This window comes from Felis catus, chromosome B2, assembly GCF_018350175.1.
Source record: "Felis catus isolate Fca126 chromosome B2, F.catus_Fca126_mat1.0, whole genome shotgun sequence".
Lineage (NCBI taxonomy): Eukaryota > Metazoa > Chordata > Mammalia > Carnivora > Felidae > Felis > Felis catus.
In genome coordinates, this window is record NC_058372.1 from 75,166,416 (window position 1) to 75,193,636 (window position 27,221).

Genomic DNA, 27,221 nt, shown 5'->3' on the forward strand with positions numbered 1-27,221 from the left:
TTATTAATTGTATTCCTTTCCCCCTGTTACAACTGACAACTGTTCCAGAAGAAAGAGGTTCCATGAGCTCATACCCTTAAGTGAAGATGAAGTGGAGCAGATCCTATCAACCAAAAATAGAACACAGCATGACTCAGAAATAAACATTTGTTATTTTAAGTTTATGAGAGTTTGGAGTTATTTGTTATTGCTACAGAGTCCTGCCTGACCTAACTGATGCAGGATCCAAAAACCAAATTTATTATTTTTTCCCTGTGCACGATTAAAAGAATAAAACAACATAAATGTATCATTTGCTCTTCCTCCTATATTTCCCGTTTTATCTGTCTTTGAGCCATTGGCATTTACCCACTTAACAAGGTTGGAAACCTGGGGAGCATATGTAGACTCCACTTTCATGTCCACCCACATTTTATGATTCAGGTAGTAGTGTAGACTCTATTTCCTAAGTATCCTTCAAATATGTTCTTTCATTTCCATCCTTACTATACATCTTCTCATTACCTCTTGACTGAGCTATTGCAATGACTTTGTAAGTGATCTCCTTGTTTCCAGTATTAGGCTTTCTTAAATCTGTCTTCCATATGGCTGTCAGAAAGACTTTAATAAAATGTAAACTTTGACCATTCCACTCTCCTGCTTAAAATATCTCACTAGTGCTTACAGAACAAAGCCAAAATGCTTTATTATGGTATATTAGGCTCCTATCAGCCCAAGTCCTTCTATCTCCTCAGCCACATCTGTTCCAGCAGTCCCTACCCTCCAGAAGTACTGCTCCTTCTCCTCTGCCTCCTGCACCACACGCACAGACTACACTATTTCTCTAATGATCCTTCTAGAAATCCCAATTTAGATTTCTTTTACCCTGAAAGGCTTTCCTGGTTGTCTTGAATAGACTTGTCAGTTCCCTCCCTTGTACCACTTCTCTGGTTAAAATGTGCTTTTGAATCTGGCACTTTTCAAACACCTTTGCTTATCTGGCCATTGCAATGGTCATAGTTCACAATGACTATAACCTTCTTGAGGATAGGGGAGGATATCTTATTCACCATTACATCTGGAAAGCACAGCACTTATCCCATTACAGACACCTTAAAAGATGTTTATAAAATTGAATGATGAAACATTTCATCAGATAGCTTAGTATCTGTTAAGGATTTAGGCTTTTAAAAATAGCTTAAGGGGCACCTGGGTAGCTCAGTTGATTGAGCATCCGACTCTTGATTTTGGCTCAGATCATGATCCTAGGGTCATGGGATCTAGTCCTGGATTGAGCCCCACGTTGAGCCCCAAGTCAGGCTCTGCACTGAGCTTCAAGCCTGCTTGGGGTTCTCTCTCTCTCTCTCTCTCTCTCTCTCTGTCTCTCCTCCACTTTGCCACTCATGTGTTCTTTCTCTAAAATTAAAAATATATATAAAAATTTGCTTAAAATTTGTTGAGGGCTTTCCATGTGTGGCATTATAGCAGGCATTCTATAAATTTGATTTAGCCAACAATAATTCTAGGGCATTAAGACATGCACTAGGTACCTATCTTACTGATTTCATTATCTGAAGCAAACAATATGTCTCTTAATATGTAGATCATTATAGATCTTGAAGTATTAGTCGCATTATTTTCCTACACAGTAGCTGAATGAATAGCAGAGACACTATGGCTTACATCGAAAAGTTTTATCTACAACTTTTAAGAAGTTCAGCTCTATTATTTAAAACATTTCGAAAAAAATGTGGCATTTGTATATCATCTTTCCTTTGAAGCATAACAGTTCTTACCAAGTATAATGGCCCTTTGTAATAAGTGAGGGTTAACTTAAATAGGAGAAACAGGGGCACAGAGAGGTTGACAACTTGTCCCATAACTTTTCAAGATTTCATTATCATTCTACACAACCCTGCCTCCATAAAATAATTTTCTCATTATCATTGAGAAACAAAATGCCAGCTAGTGACCAAAGTGTATATATGAAATTCTAGACTTATCTTCAGGGGGCCACTGATTAGATGTTGGGGAAAACCACACAAAGATATGAGAATTTAATACAGAGCTATATGCCTAAATCACATGACTCCAATCTCCGGCTCTGCTGGCTGGAACAGTCCTTTACGATCCACCTTTTGTGAATTTTTTTATTCTCTACAAATAACAGGCAGAACCCAGTCTATCAATACATTAACAAAGATATCCCTTTGTCAGGAGCCCATTGATTCGCCCAGTTTTAATTCTGCCAGAAAGAGGAATTAAGGCCGTTCCTTTTCATTTAGTCCGCATCCCAGCCTTTAGAGTACGGGGATGCCGAGCTACTTGCATTTACCACATCTAAAAAGGCCCGAGTCAAGCAATTACCAGCCACTTGGCCTTCTTGCAGAAATACACAAAACGTGTAGAATTGCTTCATTTTATCCCCTCCTAGACTCTTCACTTGGAAATTGGCTGCTCGGGCGAGTGTTGTTTTTTCCCCCCGCAGCCATGTGTCGAAGAGCGATTAACACTCGCTCGACAAAACCCATTCCCGGGCCATTTGGGAGTTGCACGCGTTCGCACCCGAGGTTCGGCCTGCCGCGCCTTCACGCGCAGCCTTTTTGTTTCTGCGGCTAGCTGGGGAGAGAGGGGCGGAGAGGGCGCGAACCGCTCAGTATGCAGCAGGCAGCCGGGGCTATATAAAGCTCGGGTCTCGGACCTGGCGGGGGAAGAGGTCTGGCTTGCCCGAGAGCAGGCAGCCGCCTTCCGCCCAGCCCCAGCCCCAGCCCCGCCGCGCCATGGAAACCTGGCAGCCCTCGGCCAGCGGGGCCGGCGAGCGCGCGCGCCGCCGCCGCCTGCCGCCCGCGGCCCCCGACCGCCCCGCGCCGCGCGGGGGCGCGGACTCCGGCTGCGGCGCCTCCCCCACCCCGGCCCTCCCGCCCGCGTCTCCTGAGCTCCTCCCCTCCGCTCTCCGCCCCCCACCCGCCCCCGGTCCACGCTCTGCTGCGGGCTGTTCTCCCGGGTCTGGGCTCACATCTCCCCTGCGCGCCTTTTGCCCCCCACCCCGCAGATCCGCAGGCCTCTGGAGACCTTGGGTTGACGCCAGAGGCTACGGGGAGGAGGGGGCGAGGCACCACGCGGCGGAGGCGGTGAGTGAGCCGCCCGCCTCGGGCCGCGCCTCCCAGGGGCGCAGATGATGTACCGGGACTGGGTATGCCCTGCCCGAGGGGGACACACGCCCGGCCTGCCCCTCGCTTAAGATCGCGCCCGCCCGAGGCCCTACCAGAGGCCCTGTGGGTCCTGATGCTGCGAGATTGTCATCCAGAGCAGCGGACACACGGATACGGTCGGGAGCGAGGCTGCTGACAGCCCCGGGGTCACATTCCCTGCCGGCGCGAGGAACGCTAGATCGCGCGCTTTCCCCGTTTCTACAAGGTGAGTGATAACTGCGATTCGTGTCCTTTCGTCCCCAGATGCCGGATGGCCCCGGGATGACCGAAGCCGCAGGAAAGCTTTCCCAATACAGACACCCAGTCAGGTGAGTGACAGGCCTCCCCGAAGGTCTCCCGTTCCTCCAGCGGGAATCGCACCGCCTAGCTCCACGGCTGGCCTTGCAGCATTTCTGTCTTGGGAAATCTGTCTTCAAGGATCGCAGAGGTCCTTTACTAATCGAATTGACGAATGTAGTTCACGCTCTCACCTAAAAGAACTGTTAATCAGTGCACACTGAGCAAACTCTTAAAAAATATATTATAAAGACGGAAAGTGGATGGTGTCGTGAAAGTAGACCGGTGACAGCGTGTGCCAGCAAACCAATTTTTTCTTTTTTTTTTTTTTTTTTTTTGAATGCTGAAGAGGTCCGGTGAAATTGACTTCACAACAGGCAGACTGTGTATATTCTTTTTTTTTTTTAAAGGGTTTTTTCCCAATGTTTATTTATTTATTTATTTTTTGAGAGAGAAAGAGAACGCGAGCGGGGGAGGGGCAGAGAGAGACACACACACGCACAGAATCCCAAACAGGCTCTAGGCTCGGAGCTGTCAGCACAGAGCCTGTTGCGGGGGCTTGAACTCCTGAACCCTGAGATCATGACCTGAGCCGGAAGGCGGAGGCTTAACTGACCGAGCCATCCAGGCGCCCCAGACTGTGTATAATCTTATTCTCTTGCAAACCAGACAGAAGAATGGTGTTCAAAGTGGCAGTTTTACGGCAAAATGAGCGTGACATGTAAGAGAAAATGGAGTGTAATGAAAATCCTAAAGATCGCTCAACACTGTAAAAAGGATAGAAGTTACTCGACATAACAATGAGGAGCTAATCTACTGTTCCTAGGCACAGGAAGTCGGCCTTTCTGTAGAATTCTTTGTAGCTTTTATTCAGGTGAAAGGTTATTCTGCAGTTTGCTTGCTTCAGAGAGCTGTGAAATGCAGACATGTATGATATTCATATGTACGTGCTTATAAACAGCATGTAGAAGGCAATATATGTTGATTAATTTCTTACCATGTGCCAGCACTAGTAACGGACACAGGAAAAAAATAATCACACCCCTTTAACAAGTGTTGTCATGGTTTAGTTTGGTCAGTTTTACCTGTATGGGCCAAACATAAGCACCTAACTCTGCCAGAGGGAGTGGGGAAAGATCTGGAAAGTGTGTATGATAGGTTGTGGTTACCTAGCTGAGTCTCAAAGTTAGCCAGATGGATGGTAGGTGTGGGAAAAGGGGACAGAAAAAATAGCATAGGAAAAGGGATACAGAGTCATAGAACACCATAGCTCCCTCTGGGAGTATCAAGGAGCTGGAATTTGGGTAAGTGAAGGTGTGGTCATTCCAGCAGGTAAGCCAGAGGCCGGATCTTGCACACCATGGTAGAGAGTTTTGTCCTAATCCTGTACGTGGCATTGGGAACCCATGGACTTAATTCTGTAGATGGTATTGGGGGTTACTCAAAGGATTTTAACCAGAAGAGAAGTGTGATCAGATTTGTGTTTCAGAAAAAGCACGAAGAAAATGGTATATAGGCTTAGTTAGAACACCGAAGTGAAGTTGGAAGTTACTGTAATTCAGGCAAGATATGCTAAAGAGCCATTCTGAGGCATTGGAAGTGGGTCTGGGACTGACAGAATTTGGGGAAGGCTTGGGTGACATAATAGGGTTATAATGTATTGGATATAGTAGGTAAAGAAGAGGTAGAAAGACAGAATGGCTCCCAAGTTTGTGTCTGATGACTAGATGAATGCTGCTCCAACAGAGTGGAAATTAGGGCTTAAAACAGATTTGGGGAACAAGATAACGAGTCTAGTTTTTCATTTATCACATTCAATGGGCCTATGGGATATCCAAATAGACGTGTCCAGTAAAGAGTTGCATCTGTAGGTAACGGGCCCACAGTCAAGATCTTAAATGGAAATACGGACAGCTTAGAGTCTTCAGTAAATGAATGTTTGGGGAAATCGTGGTGGTTAGTGAGGTCTTCCGGGGGACTTCAGGAGGAGAGATGATCACTCTTGATAAAACGCTTGGGAAGGCCAGTTTTAACCTGTATACACAGAAAAAGGGATCCACAAAGGAGACTGAGAAGAACCATTCAGCCCGGGGGAGAATTCAGGAAAGTGTCAAGTCCCTGAAAGAAAAATGGTCAGAGATTCTGGGAAGAGTGTGGTAACAATTAAACAACATTCTTTGGATTTGACAGTTCTAGTTAAGCATTAGAAAATCAATTGTTTCCTATATAAGAAATTCCTTTCTTCTTCTACTGTAGTCATTAATTAGTACTTCTTTAAGTTTATTTTATTTTTATTAATTTCTATCTTGAGTACTATTGTGTGTTTCATTTTTTTTTATTTAATCACCTTCTTGAGGATAGGGACCATGATTTTTTTTTATCTTTGAATGATGAATTATGTCTGGCACAAGGGATCACTAAAATATTTACTGAACAACTGAATTATTGATGATTGCTTATTTAGGCATCAAAATTAAAAACTTGTTTTTTTTTTTTACCAGTTGTCTAGAAACATTTATAAACTATATTACCTACTTTTCTGCCCTTTAAAATGGAGTATACTGGGCACAATGTAACCTTCTCTTTGTTAGAATCACTCTGTAATAAATGGGTGCCTGGGGCTGGGGCTAATTACCCTACACTAAAATGACTGCACTGTTGCTGGTGAGTCAGCCATATCCTTCTTTTCTTTTCCTTGTATGAAAAATAATAGAAGGCCATATGGCAAGATTAATATTTGTCAAAAATTTGAAAATATGAGGTAATTGGGTTGCATGAAAATTATTGTATAAAGCCAGTATTCTCAATATCTTAATATGGATTTTCCAAATTTAGTTGGATGGGGAAAAGGAAGGGAGATGTGATCAAGGCTGGGGTCAGAGGAAGCTTTTTTATACCCCTGGTGTGAGTGCATAGAAAAACTTTTTAAAATATTGCTTTTTGTACTTTTCTAAACTTACATTGGCTACATCTGTGACTAACAGTTAAATTTGTGGGTTTTAGTTGAGATACTAGATGATTTTCGCTTTTCTGGAAGGTGCATAACATTTTGTTGTCTTTATAAAATTGGCTATCAAAAACTTTAATGTAATAGTAGAATTCATTTTTTTCCCAAAGGAATTTGGAAATTGGAAGACAACCTTCTTCTGTATATTGTAAGAATAAATATATCAGTAATACCTGAAGAAAGCTAAATACTGATCTTATGCTCATAAAGGGTTTAGTGTGAATTTATTTGATCCAATTTATAGCTTAGATAAAGATTTAAAAATAATTAACTAGTTATTGGTACTTTGGCAAGTAGACTCCCATGAAACCTGTGATAGTAACATTTTAAAACTCTATCTAAAGGCATACATCAATTGCTAAGTATATGGAGCTCTTGAAATTTGAACATTTCATGAATATAAGGATTCTGAATGTGAAAAAATAAAGCATATAATGTTGTCTGCTTCTTTCAGACTATTTTGGCCCAAATCAAAGTGTTATGATTACTTATATCAAGAAGCAGAAGCTCTTCTGAAAAATTTTCCAATTCAAGCCACAATTTCATTTTATGAAGATTCTGATAGTGAAGATGAAATTGAGGAGCTGATCTGTGAAAATTAATCTGATTAGTTACTTTTGATGACATTAAAAGCTTATAGAATTTAAATTTAGTGTACAAATGTATCATAATCCTTTAAACTAATTTATTTGTATATAAATTATTAATAAAATGAAATATTTTGGAATTACAAAGTAGTTTGGCTTTTTTTTTATCCTTACACTATAATCCAATGTTGGAATTGAAAAATAAGTGCAGTGTACAAATGTCTTGATTGTATTGTAAACATTTGAGGTTTACAAAAGATAATTTTGATCTCTTCATCAAATTACAAATTTAACTTTAGTTATAATTCTGCAAGTATTTAGCTAAAACTTTGCAGAGAGTCACTATATTTAATTTTCAACCTAATCTTGTAACATCTGGTATTTCTTACCAATCCTCATTAGATATTGTAGTTGCAGATGAATATTATTACATAATGAAGAAAGTCACCTTATGTTAGTAATCACACAATATTACGTGTTTGCTTGCAAATGGTGAAAAACACTTTAAATCATTGTCCATAATTGAGGTGGGAATTAATGTCAGGGCTATTAAATTTTAGAGATGTTTAATGAATGAAGAATCAAGTCATTGTCACTTTAATACTCCTCTGCTGTCCTTAAAGCCAGTAGTATTTTAATTTTTTTCAACGTTTATTTATTTTTGGCACAGAGAGAGACAGAGCATGAACGGGGGAGGGGCAGAGAGAGAGGGAGACACAGAATCGGAAAGAGGCTCCAGGCTCTGAGCCATCAGCCCAGAGCCCGACGCGGGGCTCGAACTCACGGACCGCGAGATCGTGACCTGGCTGAAGTCGGACGCTTAACCGACTGCACCACCCAGGCGCCCCTTAAACCCAGTAGTAAAATGGCATGGGTGTTCAATAATTGTAGTGCTACACTGAGGGATTCCCAGAACTAAAACAAAACAAAACAAAAAAAAGTGAGTATGACTTACATGGAGTCAATAAAAGGGGAGCCAAAGGCTAGAATTTGATATTTTTCCATTTCTGTCCAAGGGGGAACTAAGAAATTTGGCAGATATGAAGTGATTTTAAACAACATCACCTTCCTTTGTTCTGGTTCCTTGCTCCTAATATTGTCATGTAAAAATTTTTCTCGTGGGAAGTGAATAAGAAATTGTCAGTGATTAGCTTTTTTAAGTTTTTTTTTTTTATCTTTTTAAATGTTTATTTATTTTGAGAGAGAGAATGTGAGCAGGGGAGGGGCAGAGACAGAAAAGAGTGAATCCCAAGAAGGCTCTGCCCCTTCAGCGCAGATCCAAATGTAGGACTTGATCCCAGGAACCATGAAATCATGACCTGAGCCAAAACCAACAGTCAGACGCTTAATGGACTGAGCCACCCAGGTGCCCCAAGCTTTTTTTTTTTTAAATGTAGATTTATGAAAGAACACCTTATCATTTAATGAAAGAGAAAACAGGAGCACATTGCAAGGTAAAGGTAACATAGTAGATAGACTATGGTTGTGAAGTTCTTTAGCTTAAATACAATTTTTCACAATAAGCGTTTTAATCGCCAATAAAATGTTTCCTAATATCCCAGAATGGTGATAGGTAGAGGTGAAGGTCCAAGATGGTTACCTGGCTAAGAAATCCTCTTACTTGAATGGCTAGATTCACACAATTTGCCTTCTAACCTTAAGGACAAGGCGGTTGAAATAGAGTAAGTTCAAATCATGTGTCAGAGTCAGGAAAAATTAGTAATGGTCTCAATTAGAGTTATTTACAAGTATATTTTTTCTCCTGAAAACGTTTTCTCTTCACTGGATTCTACACTCAGGAGGTGTGTGTACCCCAAGGGATATACAAAAAATCCACCAGGTCACGAATCTGGACTTTGATCATTAGGGACTGGTTTTTACCTGCATAGTATTCGAGCTTCTCTCATCAATATGTTGGAATAGTATGAAGAACCAGCGCCATTTATTGATTTATTGGCTACTACTAACCAACCAGGCACTATACCAGGTAGTTTACATATGACATCTCATTTAATCCTTACTGAAATTTAAACCCATTAGGCAGATGGGGAAAATGAAACTTTGAGACACTCAAATAACTCGCATAAGGCCTTATTTATTAAATGCAGAGAGATGGCATTCAGACTAAACCTATTTGACTCAAACATAACTGCTCGTCACTCCATTTGGGGTTGTATCAGTAAGCAATTCCCTGTATCCTTCAGTGAAGATAGGAAGTTAGATGAAGAGGAAATGCTTGTGAGTGTTGATTGGAGCAGGAGACTTTACTTCTTCGACTCATTCGTTAGTCATTAGCGGGGATTCTTAAAGGTGAAGCTTTACCTAGTAGGAGTGGCTGTTTGCATTTGACACCTTAATTCTTAAAGGTTCTCTTTCCTGTACAGACAGGTGTCTTACAGTAGAGAGTTTCAGAGAAATCAAAATGCTTTGAAAGTGTTATTTTGTGCCATATTTCAAGTAGTGTGGTGGTAGTGCTTAACAATAGACAGACACTTGTGTTCTGGTTTAACAGTCTATAAGAATTTATTTTCAGATTCTGTCAGCACCAAGGCTAAGGAACAGCTTCCCTCTGTCTTAAATGCTACCACGGAATAGCTGTCACCTCACTGCGGTGCTGAAATTCAGACTTCAGGACTAACGAAGCATGCGTACTTCTCTCTGGTTCCTCCCCTGCCGGCGCTCCGTTCTTTCCTTTGGCTCCGCCCTCCGCGGCCTCAACGTGCTGCGTCATGGCGCGCCTCACCCCGGGCGACCCCGGAAGTGGGTCGGGGGCTTGGCCTCTGCCCGGCCTCGGAGCCGGAGCGGTAGGTGTTACCCTAGAGGGGGTCGAGCCGAGAGATCTTGTCCGGCGGTGGACCCCGAGCAGGGCCCGGGCCAGGGGTCCAGGATGCTGAACGTCCCTTCCCAGTCTTTCCCGGCCCCCAGCTCACAGCAGCGCGTCGCCTCCGGGGGGCGTAGCAAGGTAAGCGGGTGACACCGTTGGTCTCATTCAGCTCGCCGCCCGCCGGCGTTCCTTGCTACCCAAAGGTCCATTCTCTCCTAAGGACCCCTCTTCCACCTCCTGTCCTCCGCTCTCGCCTTCGTTCCCTCCTGCCCTTGCTGGCGATCTCTTTCTGATCCACTTATGTCTGCAAACATTGAGTTCTCCTAACCTCCCTCCCTCTCACCTACTAGCCCCTTTCTTTCCCATCCGCAATTCCCTTAATGTGAAGTCTTTTCCCGCGAATTAAATTTAGTCGTGTATGACTGGGCCAGCACAGTGCTTGACGTTATCATATAGGTATTCAGTATTAGCTTCTTTCCCTCAGCCTATCCTCATCTCCAGTCTTTTGTTCTACACTTGCCGGAAGGAGTTGTGAGTGATGTGGTTCCCTAAGAGAAGGGAAAGGTTGGGAAGTAGCGACATTGGCCAGTGACCATCCCTCCAAAGGTGGCAACTAGGGAAGATTGGGGAAGCGAGAACAAATGTCTACAGTCCTCCGGAGGGTTTATGGACAATTCTTTTAGTCATGCTGCCTTTCTACTTTTGGTACCTGTTTAATCACTGTCTTTTCTACTGATACCACTTGCTGACTTTGAAGCTAATATGATACTCTTTAACTTTTAGTTAAACATAGTTACTGTTAGCAACAGGTGGAATACAAATGTATTTTATATTTACAAAATTTAATAAAATTGTCTCCTGTGTTCATTGCAACGTAGATAATTACTCCAGTTATTTGTTAGTTCCTCATTCTATAACTTCATGTTTTGTTTTTGAAACTTCCACCTGCTTGGGCCACTTCCCCCCACCCCCCAATTCTGAATTCTTGGATCTTAGCATTATTTAGGATCTTTACCTCCCCCCCCCCCCAAACCTGGAGTTTGACTCTGGATTAGAATTATGGATTCAGGAATCTATAGCTTTCATTAGCTTTTCAGAAATCTGTAACTCTAACAATAGTAATAACATGGCTAAAATTTATTCGGTGCTTACTGTGTATGGTCTAAGTGTTTTGAGTGCTTCGTGTGTATTAACTCATTTAATCTTTACAGTGATCCCATGAAATGAGTGCTTTTGCTCTCTATATCACAGAAAGGGAACTGTTTAAGACATGTTGCTTTGGACCCCAAAACTTGATGTGATGTGACTCTGGCTGGGACATTTCATTTATTGCTACATGTATCATTCAGCCATCTAATCATCTGACCCCTCCTCCTTGATGTTTGACCCGTTTCTCTCCTTGAGCTAAATTCTTGGCTAAATAGTATAGCCTTTGCAGAGAAAGAATATCTGAATTAGAATATGAGTTTCTGGCCTTCTGTTCAAACTACAAACCATGTTCTCAGCATCATTTTAAAAGAGAAAGCTCAGAAGCAAAGACAAAAGGTTCACAGATGGTGATGACAAAGGTGAGTCTTTGGGTCCAAAAAGAGAACAAAATACAATTATTGTGCAATTCAAGAGGAAACTCAAACAACCCTCCCCTCCTCCCCCCCCCCCCCCCCCAGTACTTTATGAAATAAGGTAATCTTGCAGTGTTAGAACCTGAGTCTGGCTTGTATGACATGGGTAGACGTTGAGAAAATAGAAGCTAGTTGGGGAGGTTGTATATCCTAATAGTTAAAAGCATAGATTTTTTTTTTAATTTTTTTTTCAACGTTTATTTATTTTTGGAACAGAGAGAGACAGAGCATGAACGGGGGAGGGGCAGAGAGAGAGGGAGACACAGAATCGGAAAGAGGCTCCAGGCTCAGAGCCATCAGCCCAGAGCCTGACGCGGGGCTCGAACTCACGGACCGCGAGATCGTGACCTGGCTGAAGTCGGACGCTTAACCGACTGCGCCACCCAGGCGCCCCCAAAGCATAGATTTTTGAGTGAGAAAGACCCAGATTCTTTTCCCAGGTCCCATGACTTAATCTCTGAGTCTCATTTTTCTCAGGTGTAAATGAGAATAATAGTACCCATTTTATAGGGTTGTTCATAGGATTAAATGAGATAATGTTTCTCTTAGCACAATCTTGGTATATGGTATGCACTCCTCTGTGTTACTTGCCCTTAGGCTTTTATTCAGACCCCATGGATTGTTGTGGGATTGTTGTATAAAGCCCTCAGCACAGTGTGTGTTACAGAATATGTACTCAATATATGGTAGCTTTATTATTTCTACTGACACTAGTAAATAAATATTTATTGGGAACCTACCATATGCTGGAGATGTGGTCTCTGTTTCCAAGGAGGTTAGTCTAATAAGCTAATAGGCTGCACAGACAAATAGTTACAAATGTCATAAGAATTGTAACAGTATGTTATGACCACAAGGGGTTAGGGTCAGAGAAGGCTTCTGGAGGAAATAATGTCTGTGGGAGAGAGGAAGGGAATTGATCCAGGCAGAGGAGCAGGTGTTTCATACTAGTCAAGGAATCAGTTCCCATTTAGCTAAAGCATGTAATAGGAAGGAGCAGAAACTAAAACTCAGAGCTAGTGAGGTAAACTATGATCAGATAGGAAGGGCCTGATAAACGAGGGAATTTAGAGACATTATTTATTGTAGAGTAGTGTGGAGAGCCACTGAAGGAGGGAGGGCCCATGATTAGAGTTGCTTAACTACTCAGTAGATTATGGAATCCTCATAGATAAGAGAGAGAAGTGATTTTGGTTTGGGATGGGAAAGATCATTTTCTCATACTTTACTTCATTTACTGGGACCAAGAAACCTAGAGAATTTCAGGGATGGTAAGAAGGGGATGATGTAGTTGGTAGGAAGGAATGTGAAATTGCAGTGGTATCACAGACCTATTGGTTTGGTTATTTGGGGGGAAATGAGTGCCTGCAATAGGTAGGATTCCGGAAAGTGAAACTGATAAATATCTTAGTCTATTCCGTCTGTTGTAACAGAGGGCCATAAATTTTATAAGGTGACTTACAAACAATGGAAATTTATCTCTCACAGTTTTGGAGGCTGGGAATTCTAAGATCAGTGCACCAACAACTTCAGTGTCTGATGAAGGCCCGATTCCTGGTTCATAGCTATCTTTTCCCCACATCCTCACATGGCAGAAAGGCTGAGAGCCCTTTGAGGCCTTTTTAATAAGGGCACTAATACCATTCATGAAGGCTCCACCTTCAAGACTTAGTCACCTGCCAGAGGCCCTACTTTCTGATGTCACATTGGAGGTTAGGATTTCAACATATGAATTTTGGAGGGGCACACACATTCAGTGTATAGCAATATGCTTCCTTGAGTGTGCCTTCTTTTACATTAAACATTTCTCTGGTACTGTGTAACAAACCAGTTATATAAGTATAGGCAGGAGCTTAATTCCGTGTGACAGAGCCGGAACTAAGACTTGTTTTCTGACTCCAGGTTCAATGTTATTGTTTTACTAGAAACCATTCTGATGACTGTTTGTGTGACAGAGTTTCTAAGCCCTACCTCATAGCCCAGGTGTTTTATATTGTTCTATTTATAATTCGAATATAGCAGAGATGATTTTGACAACCACCTAAATCTATAAAAAAAATGTAGGGGCGCCTGGGTAGCGCAGTCGGTTAAGCGTCCGACTTCAGCCAGGTCACGATCTCGCGGTCCGTGAGTTCGAGCCCCGCGTCAGGCTCTGGGCTGATGGCTCGGAGCCTGGAGCCTGTTTCTGATTCTGTGTCTCCCTCTCTCTCTGCCCTTCCCCCGTTCATGCTCTGTCTCCCTCTGTCCCAAAAATAAATAAAAACGTTGAGAAAAAAAAATTTAAAAAAAATGTAGAATTATTGATTTGAATTTTCTTATTTTTTTGAATGAGGGTAAGAGTAACGAAGCAGCCTTAAGAGAAGTGGGAGGAAGGGGAGGGGAGAGCAGCTGACTCGAAGAAGCCACATTGAATTCTTCCCTTTTCCTTTTTTCAGGTCCCTCTAAAACAGGGCAGAAGTCTTATGGATTGGATTCGACTCACTAAAAGTGGAAAGGATCTAACGGGATTAAAAGGCAGGTTAATTGAAGTAACTGAAGAAGAACTTAAAAAGCACAACACAAAAGATGATTGTTGGATATGCATAAGAGGTACGTGGTTATTTATTATGTACTGCAAAAGGTTTTGGCTGGGCTTTCCAGTTGAGTGCCATATGACCTTATGGTCCTATTACTTGGTGTTACGATACACAATAAGAGAAGAAAAATATACCTTACACTGGGCTATAAAATAATTCTGAATTTGCACAGTATTTCTTAGATAACTATTTACATAGCATACCTGTGCTGTACTCCCTTTGAAAGAAAACAAGTGTTTGTGGGCAGTTTATTCAGTAATACTCTCTGTATAATAATGTCCTGCCTTAGTGCCTTGTAACAGAATCTTTTTGAATGGGAGAAATTGTTCTGCCAGAAAAAAAAATGTCTCTGAGAATCGAAAGTAAATCAGAAAGACTGTGTTTAAGCCAAATCTTCAGTTCTCACATGAAGCAGTTTTTCTTATTCAATATATTTTTCTTAGCAATATTAATTACCTAATTTTTATAGCCTGTAGAAAATTAATTTTTTTAATGTTTATTTATTTTTGAGAGCCATAGCATGAGCAGGGGAGGAGCACAGAGAGGGGGAACACAGAGCTGGATGTGGGGCTCAAACTCATGAACCGTGAGATCATGACGTGAGCCGAATTTGGACACATAACTGACTGAGCCACCCAGGTGCCCCTAGCCCATAGCAAATTAGAAACGCCAAACCAGAAATAAGTGGATTGGAGAGAGTGAGCAGAGGTAGAGGAGGGGAGCTGATAAAAGCAGACCTCATGGTAATCAACAACCTGACATCTTGGAGAGGAACAGAAGTAATAAAGGGCATGGAAATGTATGGTGGGCCTCCATAGCGAGGTCACTGAGTCATGCAGACATGGTTAAATATGCCCACTACCCTCAGTTTAAAGAGTCATTTAGTCATGCAGTGCTGTTGCACAATTGTGATTTTATCATTGTGTAATTATGGTATGTTGTCAGTTATCCTGATCAGTATCCTGATCATATCCTGTAACCAGTATGAGAGAGACCGTGTCATTTCAGTCATACTGTTCAGTCCTTCATGCCTGGCACATAGAGGACATCAATATGTGCTTGTTGAATGAATGTGCTTAACGTTGTTAAGAAGTTCTGTTAGAGAGGTGTGTGGTTGTCATAGTAGGTTGGTGATGTGATCAATGGAAAGATACCAGTAGGGACGATGAGTTTGCTAGAGATGCACAGACAGAAGCACAAACTTGGTGGCTTAAGCCACAGACAATTATTGTCTCACAGTTCTGGAGGCGAAAGTCTGAGATCAGGGTGCCTTCTGAGCGCTGTGAAAAAGAACCTGTTCCATGCCTCTCACCTAGCTTCTGCTGGTTTGCTGCCAGTCTTTGAAGTTGCTTGGCTTACAGAAGCATCATCCCAGTCTGCCTTCAGCTTCACATTGCATTCTCCCTGTGTGCTTGTCCGTTTCCAAATTTCCTGTTTCAATAAGGACACCAGTCATGTTGGATTGAGGCCCTACTGTACTCTAGAATGACCTCATCTGTTATATCTTCATTGACCCTATATCCAAATAGGGTCATGTTCTGAAATACTGGTGGGTAGGCCTTCAACATACGAATTTTGGGCTGTACACGATTTAAGCCATAACACCTAATTCAAGAGTGAAAGTGTTTCCAATGGCAGGGAGGATGGACTCTCCTAGCAGGTGATGACATAACAGAACAGCTGCTCAACCCCCCAGAGTTTCTCAGGGGAATACAACTGTGGCTAGTACCCACAGGCTGGAAGGAGGATTCTGCTAGATGCAAAAACCTCCTTTTGACCTTTTAGAGGGTTTTTAATACCCTCTTTGCTCTCTTTCCATGCTGCCTACCTGTTTTAACAGGTATAAGTATCTGGTACACAGTGACCGTCCCACTCTGCCTGAGTGTTCTCTGCTAGACTGGGCGAAGTGGAGGTCGGTGTCCCAGGAGCATCTCTCAGCTGGTCCAGGCCACAGGCACGTCTGAATTCTGTTTCTACAGTAGGAAGCCACTTCTCCAGAAAATTCACTTCTCCTCCGTATCTTAGTGATGTTAGATGAGGCATTAATGAAACACAGTCATACTTTACTATTCATTTAATGTATTGCTGGAGATAAGGGACTTGTTTGCTATGTTTGAAAAGCAGTATGCGCACTGCTCCCAGTTATGTATCTCCTGTAAGAATTGAATGTATGGTAAGACTGGTAAGGTTGTTGATTTGAGGATACATTTATTAAAATTTCTATTGGAGGATGTGTTCTACTCTACTAACAATAAGGCTTTTTTTCCCCTTTGCATAAAGTGTGTCTTCTTTTTTCCTTCTTGACAAGTTCAGTTTATGTTATCAAGAAACACTCAGTTTAGGCCCTTCTCTTTGAGCTTTCTCTCTAGTAGGAGAGGATAAATGACTGACTGTTAGACACATCTGAGTGAAGTGTCATAAGAAGTTCTAAAGAAAATGACATCAGATTGGAGGGAGGGAGACACGTGATAGTGATAGCCTGAAAGCCGGGGACAGGTTTTCACCAGAAAATGAGGAAGTGCATCTAAGTTGAGGGAAAGGCCTAAACTATAAACACAGAAAGGCTTAAGATATGTTCTGGATGACCTCAGCCGTAGCAATTTCTTACTTGACACATCCCCAAAGGTAAGGATATTAAAAGCAAAAATGAACTACTGGGACCTTATGAAGATAAAAAGCTTCTGCACAGCAAGGGAAACAACCAACAAAACTAAAAGGCAACCAACGGAATGGGAAAAGATATTTGCAAATGACATATCGGACAAAGGGCTAGTATCCAAAATCTATAAAGAGCTCACCAAACTCCACACCCGAAAAACAAATAACCCAGTGAAGAAATGGCAGAAAACATGAATAGACACTTCTCTAAAGAAGACATCCGGATGGCCAACAGGCACATGAAAAGATGCTCAACGTCACTCCTCGTCAGGGAAATACAAATCAAAACCACACTCAGACATCACCTCACGCCAGTCAGAGTGGCCAAAATGAACAAATCAGGAGACTATAGATGCTGGAGAGGATGTGGAGAAACGGGAACCCTCTTGCACTGTTGGTGTGAATGCAAATTGGTGCAGCCGCTCTGGAAAACAGTGTGGAGGTTCCTCAGAAAATTAAAAATCGACCTACCCTATGACCCAGCAATAGCACTGCTAGGAATTTATCCAAGGGATACAGGAGTACTGATGCATACGGACACTTGTACCCCAATGTTTATAGCAGCACTCTCAACAATAGCCAAATTATGGAAAGAGCTTAAATGTCCATCAACTGATGAATGGATAAAGAAATTGTGGTTTATATACACAATGGAGTACTACGTGGCAATGAGAAAGAATGAAATATGGCCCTTTGTAGCAACGTGGATGGAACTGGAGAGTGTTATTCTAAGTGAAATAAGCCATACAGAGAAAGACAGATACCATATGGTTTCACTCTTATGTGGATCCTGAGAAACTTAACAGAAACCCATGGGGGAGGGGAAGGAAAAAAAAAAAAAGAGGTTAGAGTGGAAGAGAGCCAAAGCATAAGAGACTGTTAAAAACTGAGAACAAACTGAGGGTTGATGGGGGGTGGGAGGGAGGGGAGGGTGGGTGATGGGTATTGAGGAGGGCACCTTTTGGGATGAGCACTGGGCGTTGTATGGAAACCAATTTGACAATAAACTTCATATATTGAAAAAAAAAGATATGTTCTGGAACTTGGGTTAAGTGTTGGAGAATTATAAGAAAGAAGACTAGAAAAGTATGCTAGGTTAGATCATAAAGGGCCTCAAAAGTCAGGTTGATGTGTTCTTTAAAAAAAAAAATTTTTTTTAATGTTTATTTATTTTTGAGAGAGAGACAGAATGCAAGTGGTTTGGAGCAGATTGAGAGGGAGGCACAGAATCTGGAGCGGACTCCAGGCTCTGAGCTGTTAGCACAGAGCCCGACGCAGGGCTCGAACTCACCAGCTGTGAGATCATGACCTGAGCCGAAGTCAGACGCTCAACCGACTGAGCCACCCAGGTGTCCCAAGGCTGATGTGTTCTTAATTTAGATGGCAGTGTGAGCTATTGGAGGTATATGAATGTGGGGACAGTGTCATCCGAGTATGCCTCAGAAAGATTAGTCTGGTGGTGGATGTAGTGAATTAAATGGGACAGAAAGCATTCAGCTCATTACAGAAGTTCAGGTGGTAATAAGTGAACCAGAATGTTGACAAAGACAATGCAAAGTAGGATGAATGGGAGACAAACAGGTTACTGGTAATTTCTAAAACAGTCCTAAATTACAGTAAGCATGTGACTAAATGCAGTCACCTTTTTCTTTTTAGCTGTTCTAATTAAAAATATTAATGATACTTTCTGAAAAGGGGAATATATGGCAAATTTAGCTTTGAAGGGCAGAGATGTTTGGGCCCAATTTTTAATCAAACCTATACCATAGGGAAACATGGTATCATGGTATCATTTCTCCCCCTTGTTAAAATATTCAAATTCTTTACTTGTCTAACAATTGCCTCATTTTTAGTTCTGTTCAAACTTCAGCTGATCGGGTTAAGGGAGACACAATTAGTCTTTTTAAGAAATCTTAGAAAATATACACTTTGGTATGGGTTTTAATGGCTAATATTATGGAGATTATTTTCCCTTTTGAGTATATATCAGTATTTTTGCACATGTTGAGGTTTGTTGAGTCCAGTCATATTCCTGGAAATGATGGGCACAAAGAGCACTTAGCTGGCAGCAGACTAAAGTATGAACTAAAATGTGAACACTGGCCTAAAACATAAGACAGTATATGGAGTTTCCAATTTGTTCACCTAGTAATCACCATTTTCTGTGAAGTGTGTAATTATTGTAATGTAATAGGAGGTAATTGGAATGTTGAGGGAATGGATAGGAGAGAGAATGCTTTTTAAAAGATCTTGTGGAATTTACCATTAATGCAGACTTTTGCAGTTTTCCTCATTATTGTTGTTTCTCTCTCAAGGACTAAAGGTGATTTATAAACATGTGAAACTTTGAGCAAACATCTAAATCACTCATCTGTGAGAGCTTCATAGAGCCTAGATCAGAATTTGTTTTCCCTGTAGTATATTTTGTTGTAGTATGTACTCAGTGTGGGTAGTGATGTAGTGGTGTATTAAGTCATGAAATCATTTTTTGGCACCATGGAATACGGCCTTTAATCGTGGTGAGAGTGAGGGCGAGTGTAGCCTGATACTCAGTAGCAGTCATTTGAATGACTACTATTTAGAAAAAGTTGGTTACTGTTAAGTAGACTGGCCACTCTGTTACAAACTTAGAGGAGTAAGTTGTTCATAAGGGATTTAATGGATTTCGTTTACTACTTAGAAATAAACATGCTTTGATTTCTCCTAATGCTGATTATCATATACCAGTAAATTGAAGAGGCCTGCTTGAGACCACTGTAAAAGTGACTTTGGGGTGCCTGGGTGGCTCATTCGGTTAAGCATCCACCTTCTTGATTTCAGCTCAGGTCATGATCTTGTGGTTTGTGAGATCAACCCCTGCGTTGGGCTCTGTGCTGGGAGTGCGGAGCCTGCCTGGGAGCCTGCCTGGGATTCTCTGTCTCCCACTCTCTCTGCCCCTTCCCTGCTCGTGCTCTTTTTCTCTCTCAAAATAAATAATAAACATTTAAAAAAATGACTTCGAATGGGTCGGTGTTTTTCATGTTTCATTACTGATTAGAAAATATTGGCAAATGGATTCCAAGAAGTAGTATTTAGTCCTATTGTATTTCTAGTCCATCTTCCTAGATTTCTAGGTACATTTACAGTAAACCTTTTAAAAATTTATTTGTGAGATGTTCGTGTAGATTTTTGTGAGTACAGTCAATCCTCATTATTCATAATTTCAAATTTGCAAATTTGCCTACTCACTGCAATTGCTTGAAACCTCAGAAATCAATTCTCACAGTTCTTTCATAGTCATTTGCAGACATGCACAGTGCAGGGAAAAATTTGTTTGACCCTAGCACACATTCCTACTTGAGGCCGAACAAGGCGATGCTCTGCCTTCTTATTTCTGCTCTCATACTGTAAAGATGTGTCTTTTTTTGAGGTCTGTTTAGTGCCATGTTTTTCATATCTTGTGCTTTTTGTTGGTGGATTTTGGTTTAAAATGGCCCCCAAGGATAGTGCTGAAGACCGTGATGTGCCTTACAGAGAAAATACCTGCGTTAGATAAGCTCCGTTCTGGCATGAGTGACAGTACTGTTGAGTGTGAATTGAATGTTCATCAATCAGCAACACATGTTGGATAAGGTGTCTTTAAACAGAAACACACTGTAAGCACAGTTATATGTTAATTACTTGAGGAAACTGTGACCAGAGGCTTGGAAGAACTTCATGCTGTCTTTTCCCCAAGGAGCACTGTTTCAGTATTTGCTAATTCATTGTTCACAGTGACTTTGTAGAACATAACCACTGAGAACAAAGAGAATTAACTAGGCTATTTTGTATTTATACTCCAGAAATAATAAAATAAGCTTTATTCTTTTTGGGTTAGATTAAAAGTCACCAGGAATAGAGCTGATTTTTCCAACAGTAGGCTCTTTTCTTTAGGTTTCCATAGGTCCTTGCTTTACTTTTATTTTGAGAAACTGCAGTATTATTTGTCTCCAGCAAAGAAACCTTTTTTCCCCCCTAAGAACAGCTTTTCAAATTTGGAGCTAACTTTTTAATTTATAACGGAATGCATTATCACAGTCATACCGAGTGTATCTAAACAATAATGTATTGTTATTACAGTTAGCTTGGCTATGCTGTACACGGTCTGCTTTGTGTGCTGTTCTCGTTACTGCTCAATGGCAGATTTCCAAACACCTCTCTTCTGCTATCACTTGCTTGTTTAGGAAATACAAATCAACATTTTTTATAGCTACATTTCCCCTTACTCATCATTTCTTTTTTTTTCTTTTAAATATACTTTATTATCAAGTTAACTGACATACAGTGTGTACAGTGTGCTCTTGGTTTTGGGGGTAGATGCCCATGATTCATCACTTACATACTATACCCAGTGCTCATCCCAACAAGTGCCCTCCTCAATGCCCATCACACACTTTCTCCTGCCCCCCTCCCCCATCAACCCTCAGTTTGTTCTCTGTATTTAAGAGTCTCTTACAGTTTGCCTCCCTCTCTGTTTGGAACTATTTTTTTTCCCCTTCCCTTCCTCCATGGTCTTCTGTTAAGTTTCTCAAGTTCTACATATGAGTGAAAACATATGGTATCTTTCTTTCTCTGACTTATTTCACTTAGCATAATACCCTCCAGTTTTATCCACGTTGTTGCAAATGGTAGAATTTCATTCTTTCTCGTTGCCAAGTAGTATTCCATTGTATATAGAAACCACATCTTTATCCATTCATCAGTTGATGGACATTTAGGCTCTTTCCATAATTTGGCTATTGTTGAAAGCACTGCTGTAAACATTGGGGTACATCTTCCCCTATAAATCAGCACTCCTGTATCCTTTGGTTAAATTCCTAGTAGTGCTATTTCTGGGTTGTAGGGTGACTGTTCATGTCTTCTGCCCATTTCATCACTGGATTATTTGTTTTTTGGGTGTTGAGTTTGTAAGTTCTTTATAGATTTTGGATACTAACCCTTTATCCGATAAGTCATTTGCAAATATCTTCTTCCATCCCTTCAGTTGCCTTTTAGTTTTGTTGATTGTTTCCTTTGCATTGCAGAAGCTTTTTATCTTGATGAGGTCCTAATAGTTCATTTTTGCTTTTATTTTCCTTGTCTTTGGAGATGTGTCGAACAAGAAATTGCTGCAGCCGACATCAGAGAGGCTGTTCCCTATTTTCTCCTATAGAGTTTTAATGGTTTCCTGTCTCACATTTAGGTCTTTCATCCGTTTTGAGTTTATTTTTTATATGGTGTAAGAGAATGGTCCAGTTTCAGTCTTCTACATGTTGCTGTCCAGTTCTCCCAGAACCATTTGCTAAAGAGACTGTCTTTTTTCCATTGGATACTGTTTCCTGCTTTGTCAGAGATTAATTGGCCATACATTATTGTGGGTCCAGTTCTCTGGGTTCTCTATTCCACTGGTCTATGTGTCTGTTTTTGTGCCAATACCATACTGTCTTGATGATTACAGCTTTGTAGTAGAGGCTAAAGTCTGGGATTGTGATGCCTCCCACTTTGGTTTTCTTTTTCAACATTACTTTGGCTATTTGGGGTCTTTTGTGGTTCCATACAAATTTTAGGATTGTTTGTTCTAGCTTAGAGAAGAATGCCAGTGCAATTTTGATTGGGATTGCATTGAATGTGTAGATTGCTTTGGGAAGTATTGACATTTTAACAATATTTGTTCTTCCAATCAATGAGCATGGAATGTTTTTCCATTTCTTTGTGTCTTCTTCAATTTCTTTCATAAGTTTTTTACAGTTTTCAGCATACAGATCCTTTACATCTCTAGTTGCATTTATTCCTAGGTATTTTATGGCTTTTGGTGCAATTTGTAAATGGGATCATTCTTGGTTTCTCTTTCTGTTGCTTCATTATTGGTATATAGAAATGCAACCTATTTCAGTACATGTATTTTGTATGCTGTGACTTTGCTGAATTCATATATCTGTTTTGGCAGTTTTTTGGTGGAGTCTTTCGGGTTTTCCATGTAGAGTATCATGTCATCTGCGAAAAGTGAAAGTTTGACTACTTCTTTGCCAATTTGGATACCTTTGATTTCATTGTGTTGTCTGATTGCTGATGCTAAGACTTCCAATATTATGTTAAACAACAGTGGTGAGAGTGGACATCCCTGTTGTGTTTCTGATCTCAGGGGGAAAGCTCTCAGGTTTTCCCCATTGAGGATGATATTAGCTGTGGGCTTTTCCTATGTGGCTTTTATGATGTTAAGGTATGTTTCTTCTATCCTGACTTTCTTGAGGGTTTTTATTAAGAAAGGATGCTATATTTTGTCAAATGCTTTCTGCATGTATTGACAGGATCATATGGTTCTTACCTTTTCTTCTATCAATGTGATGTATCACATTGGTTGATTTGTGAATATTGAACCAGCCCTGCAGCCCAGGCTTACTCATCCATTTCTATTCTGATCTGTAGATTTTTACATTCTGATCCAGAGATTTCACATTCTCCACCATCAAATGCAGATAATCTCATCTTTGTTGATTTTATTTGTTCTATTCTACTGACAAATGATTTGCTTTCTTTTACTCTCTTTCTCCTAAATAGTCAATCTTTTCCTTTTTTTTTTTAAGTTTTCCTCTTTCTGTACCTCCCTTTCATTCACTAAAAATTCAATAAAGGAAAAAAAAAACTGGTGGTCTTGGGGTGTCATCTAACCCTCAGGTGTTTTGTTGGGTTGACACAGTGGTTTATGAAATTCAGCCAACATCTTGAAATTTTCCTTGTGGGAATGTTTTTGATTACAAAATTCAATTTTTAAAAGAGATATAGGGCTATTCAAACTTCTTTTGTACCTATGTCAATTTTTGTAAGTTATGTTTTTTCAGTGATTGTTAATTTTATCTCAGTTGTTGAACATATTGTCATAAAGTTGTTTAGAACATTCCCTAATTACATCATGAATGTCTTTAGATTCTATAGTGACATAGTTCAGATATTGCTAACTTTTGGGTTCTCTTTTTTTCTTTGATCAGTCTTACTAGAAGTTTACCAATTTTATTAACTTTTGGTTTTGATTTTCTTTGTTGTTTGTCCATTTTCTATTTCATTGATTTCTACTCCTATCATAGGAAGGTGGCTATTTTAAGACTCTGTTTCCTGCAACATTGGCATCAATATATTTATGGAGATAATTTGCAATAATGATATTTTTGGTGAATATGTGAATTACCTGATTTCTAAGTTCTTATCTTTAGACTATTAGAGTCTACTGCCTCCTGTTTTGTATTCAATTCTAGATTGAGCCCTGGTTTAGCATTTGAGGATTACTCACTTTAAGGGTTATATGTAAATTAATTCATTAAGAAATTACTATGGGGTGCCTATTACTTGTAGTTGTTTTTTTTTTTTTAATTAACAATCATATAGGCTATCCTTCTGAGCAGTTTTTATTTATAGTAACCATGAAACATGGCTTTTGCTTTTTTTTTGTTACCTTATGTATAATTGTCCTTCATAAAAAATAGAGAAGATGGAATCGAACTATTCCTCCATCTTGGCTGATTCATTTAATCAGTTTTTCTTGTCATGCACTCTACCAGGTTCTAGGGATAACTTGGAAATATAAAATGGAGATGGCTTTTAATCTTATGGAATTTACAGTCTGGTAGGGAACACAAAGCATTAATCAAGTCTGACAAGTATCGTGAAGGAAAGGTACACTATGCTGTGAAGACGGCAGAAGATTGAGCAGAGATCTGAAAGATAAACTAGAGTTAATTAGGCAAAGAGGAATGGGAACAGTATTCCAGGCTCCCAGAAGAAGCATGTGCAAGGGCTGGGTGGTATGATCATATGAGAGAGAGATCACGTGCACACACATCATAAGTGTTCACTGTGAATATAAGGTGTTTAACATTAGTGATAATCTCTATTCTTTCTTCTCTTCTCTTGTATTGGAAAGACACACTCTTTTCAAAAATGTCTTTCTTTCCAAGACATTTTCTTTCCTAAGGCTAGTCTCTTTGTGCTCTTATCAGTCCTCTCCAGCCTCCTCATGATCTTGGGCATTTGCCCATCCAACATTGTTTAGCATCCTCAGTTCTTTCTTTTCTTTCTTCCAGCAGTTTCTTCCATTTAGTCTCCTCATGACTTTGGCCCTCTCTCACTGTTTCTTTCTCTGGGCTTTCTTCCTTAGCACTTGGTGCTGGACCACTATTAGACCATCTATAGCATTTTTTTTTTTTTTGGCCATTTTTAATAGTCTCCCTATTTAAATTGAGTTTTGGGATACTAATACACTGCTTCTCTCCCTACCCCAAGCATCTGGCACAGGGCATGGCTCCTGGTTAGTGTTCAGTAAATGTACCTTGAATCATGTGTATACAGTAAAACCTTGGATTGCGATAACTTGTTCTGCGAGTGTTCTGCAAGGTGAGCAAACATTCCTAATAAATTTTAACTTGATAAATGAGCAATGTCTTGCAATACCAGTAATATATGATGCCAAACATCACATGATCACAACTAAGCCAATGGTTCTTCTCTCTCTCTCTCTCTCTCTCTCTTTCTTTTGCTGTGGGATTGTGGGTGATTGTCTCCATGCTCAGATGCTTGGTCTCAGGCTGTGGTGTTCAGCAGAAATCAGTGATTTTTCAGAACATTGGAAGGTGCCCACAACTGGCACTAGTGTATTTTTTGTCACTTCAAAGCACCTATGGACAGACAGTCTTTTGCTTTTCCATAGAAGAGAAAGCTTAGGAATACTTTGCTTCATTCTACGTCAGGCTGCCTGCAGATATAGACCCTTTCCTCTGCTGCCTTATTGCCAGTTACATTAAATACAGTATATGACAAGAGTTTATTAATACTATACTGTAGTCAGCATCCGTGCAAATGTATACAGTGGCCCCCATGCAGGAAAATGTTGAAAAGAAAGGCAGTAAGGAGAAGGAGGAAGTTTATGGAAGAAGGAGAAGATTACAGTGGTAGTTAAGAAGGAAATCATCAAGAAGTATGAATGTATGAACCTCACTTCAAGTGAGATTAGGGAGATGTGTAAAATGTGGGAAACAGCGCAAAATTTTGTAGAAAAATACCACTCAAATAAGGCTGTAGCAGTGTAAGTGATGAATCTGTTTAACAATAATGCAATGTCACATTTCCATGAAATCCTCAAAAGGAGGCAAAAACAAGTGTCATTGGATAGGCTCCTTGTTAAAGTTGTATGAAAAGAAAAAGATCCGATAGAACCAATAGATAGCAGTGATTCCATTAGTGATAGTGAAAGTTGTCATACACAATAACCCTCCTGTCTCTTGTCTCCTTCACACCAGCTACAATGGTTTTCAAAGGTAAGTGCAGGTTAATTTTTTTCTTTATATTTCATATTTTCTTTATTATTTTGTATTATGTTACAGTTTGTAATCATTTTTATATGAATATTTTTGGGTTGTGGAACGAATCATCTGAGTTTCCATTATTTCTTATGGGGAAATTTGCTTTGATATACACGTGCTTTGGATTACAAGCATGTTTCTGGAGTGAATTATGCTCACAAACCAAGGTTTTATTGTATTTTGATATGTGTAGGAGTTATAAACCACATTATGGTTTTAATTATTTGACAAAATAGTAACCAGTTGAGAAACCTGATATTTGATGTTTCTACATTATTGGCCCTTGGAGTTCCTTAATCAGTTTGAAACTTTATTATTTGTGGATAGTTTTCTTATATAGATTCAAGGTCCATTATTCATTTTTGAGCCCCATTTTAAAATGTATTAGTATTTCCATTAGACTCCTTTTTATGTTTCTATCTCTGTGAGGAAATTTCCCCTCCATTAAATGTCGTCTACATTTTCTACTAGATTTTTTAAGATGTTAATTATAGTTATTTTAAGATCCCTGTGTAATAGTGCCAACATATGCACGATCTTAAGTCTGGTTGTGTTGCTGTTTTTCTCTTTTGACAATGAGTTCTTTTGTCTTTTTTTTTTAATGTGACTTTTAATGTTTGATTGAATGTCACGTGTTGCACATTAGTGAACAGTAGAAACCCAAGGTATTTACCCTTAGAAACAGGTGCACTTTTACTGGCAGACAATTAGATCGAGTCAGTCTAGGTAGTAGTTGAGCCGGTTTGGGGGTTTATTGTTGCTAGTGTTACCATCAGTATACCACAGACTTCAAATTCCTCCAGCAGTGAGTTACTGCTAACTTGTTTTTAGTGTGCAGCCTGCAGCGTTGGAGGGTTTTCTCATTGTTCCTGTTCCGCTCTTAGCAGACCGCTTGCCTTACATACCCATATAGGGTCTCCTTCCATGCTTTTGCCCCTCTCCCATTGGTGGACTTCCTTTGCTTGTTACTTGGTGCAAGACTTGTGGTGGAGACAGAAGGGGTTTTGCAATTTCCCTGTTTTAGCCTCAGTCTTAGGCAGGTCCTGTGCACCTGCCCCAGAGGCTGAACTTTTCCAGTGCTTCTGTCACTTCCCCAGTGGAGATGTCCTCTGCCTTATACTCAGTGCAGGATC

The 27,221-nt window shown here is 40.4% G+C and overlaps 2 protein-coding genes across 4 annotated transcripts in view; both read left to right on the forward strand.

Annotated features, from left to right (window-relative positions):
* The first annotated feature begins 2,759 nt into the window (after positions 1-2,759).
* Positions 2,760-7,202, forward strand: RIPPLY2 (ripply transcriptional repressor 2). Its single transcript, XM_023254732.2, has 3 exons — positions 2,760-3,110; positions 3,435-3,499; positions 6,929-7,202. Exons 1-3 carry the CDS (start codon positions 2,760-2,762, stop codon positions 7,074-7,076), a joined length of 564 nt encoding a protein of 187 aa, XP_023110500.2. The 3' UTR covers positions 7,077-7,202.
* Positions 3,189-27,221, forward strand: part of CYB5R4 (cytochrome b5 reductase 4) — a 100,385-nt gene continuing 76,352 nt past the window's right edge. Inside the window, exons 1-2 of one of the 3 annotated variants that reach the window (XM_019830915.3) lie at positions 3,189-3,396; positions 13,943-14,096. In XM_019830915.3, coding sequence (XP_019686474.2) covers positions 13,970-14,096 — 127 coding nt within the window. In that variant the 5' untranslated portion in view covers positions 3,189-3,396; positions 13,943-13,969. Of the gene's footprint in view, positions 3,397-9,794; positions 10,024-13,942; positions 14,097-27,221 lie in introns of those variants that run through there. The other 2 variants (XM_019830914.3, XM_003986344.4) reach the window with 2 other exon arrangements.

Excerpts from the sequence above, each read along its gene's own strand:
- RIPPLY2 (XM_023254732.2), top strand. The coding sequence starts at position 2,760 with ATGGAAACCTGGCAGCCCTCGGCCAGCGGGGCCGGCGAGCGCGCGCGC. Across the intron at positions 3,111-3,434 it reads GGCACCACGCGGCGGAGGCG|ATGCCGGATGGCCCCGGGAT; the intron begins GTGAGTGAGCCG and ends TTTCGTCCCCAG. Across the intron at positions 3,500-6,928 it reads CAATACAGACACCCAGTCAG|ACTATTTTGGCCCAAATCAA; the intron begins GTGAGTGACAGG and ends TGCTTCTTTCAG.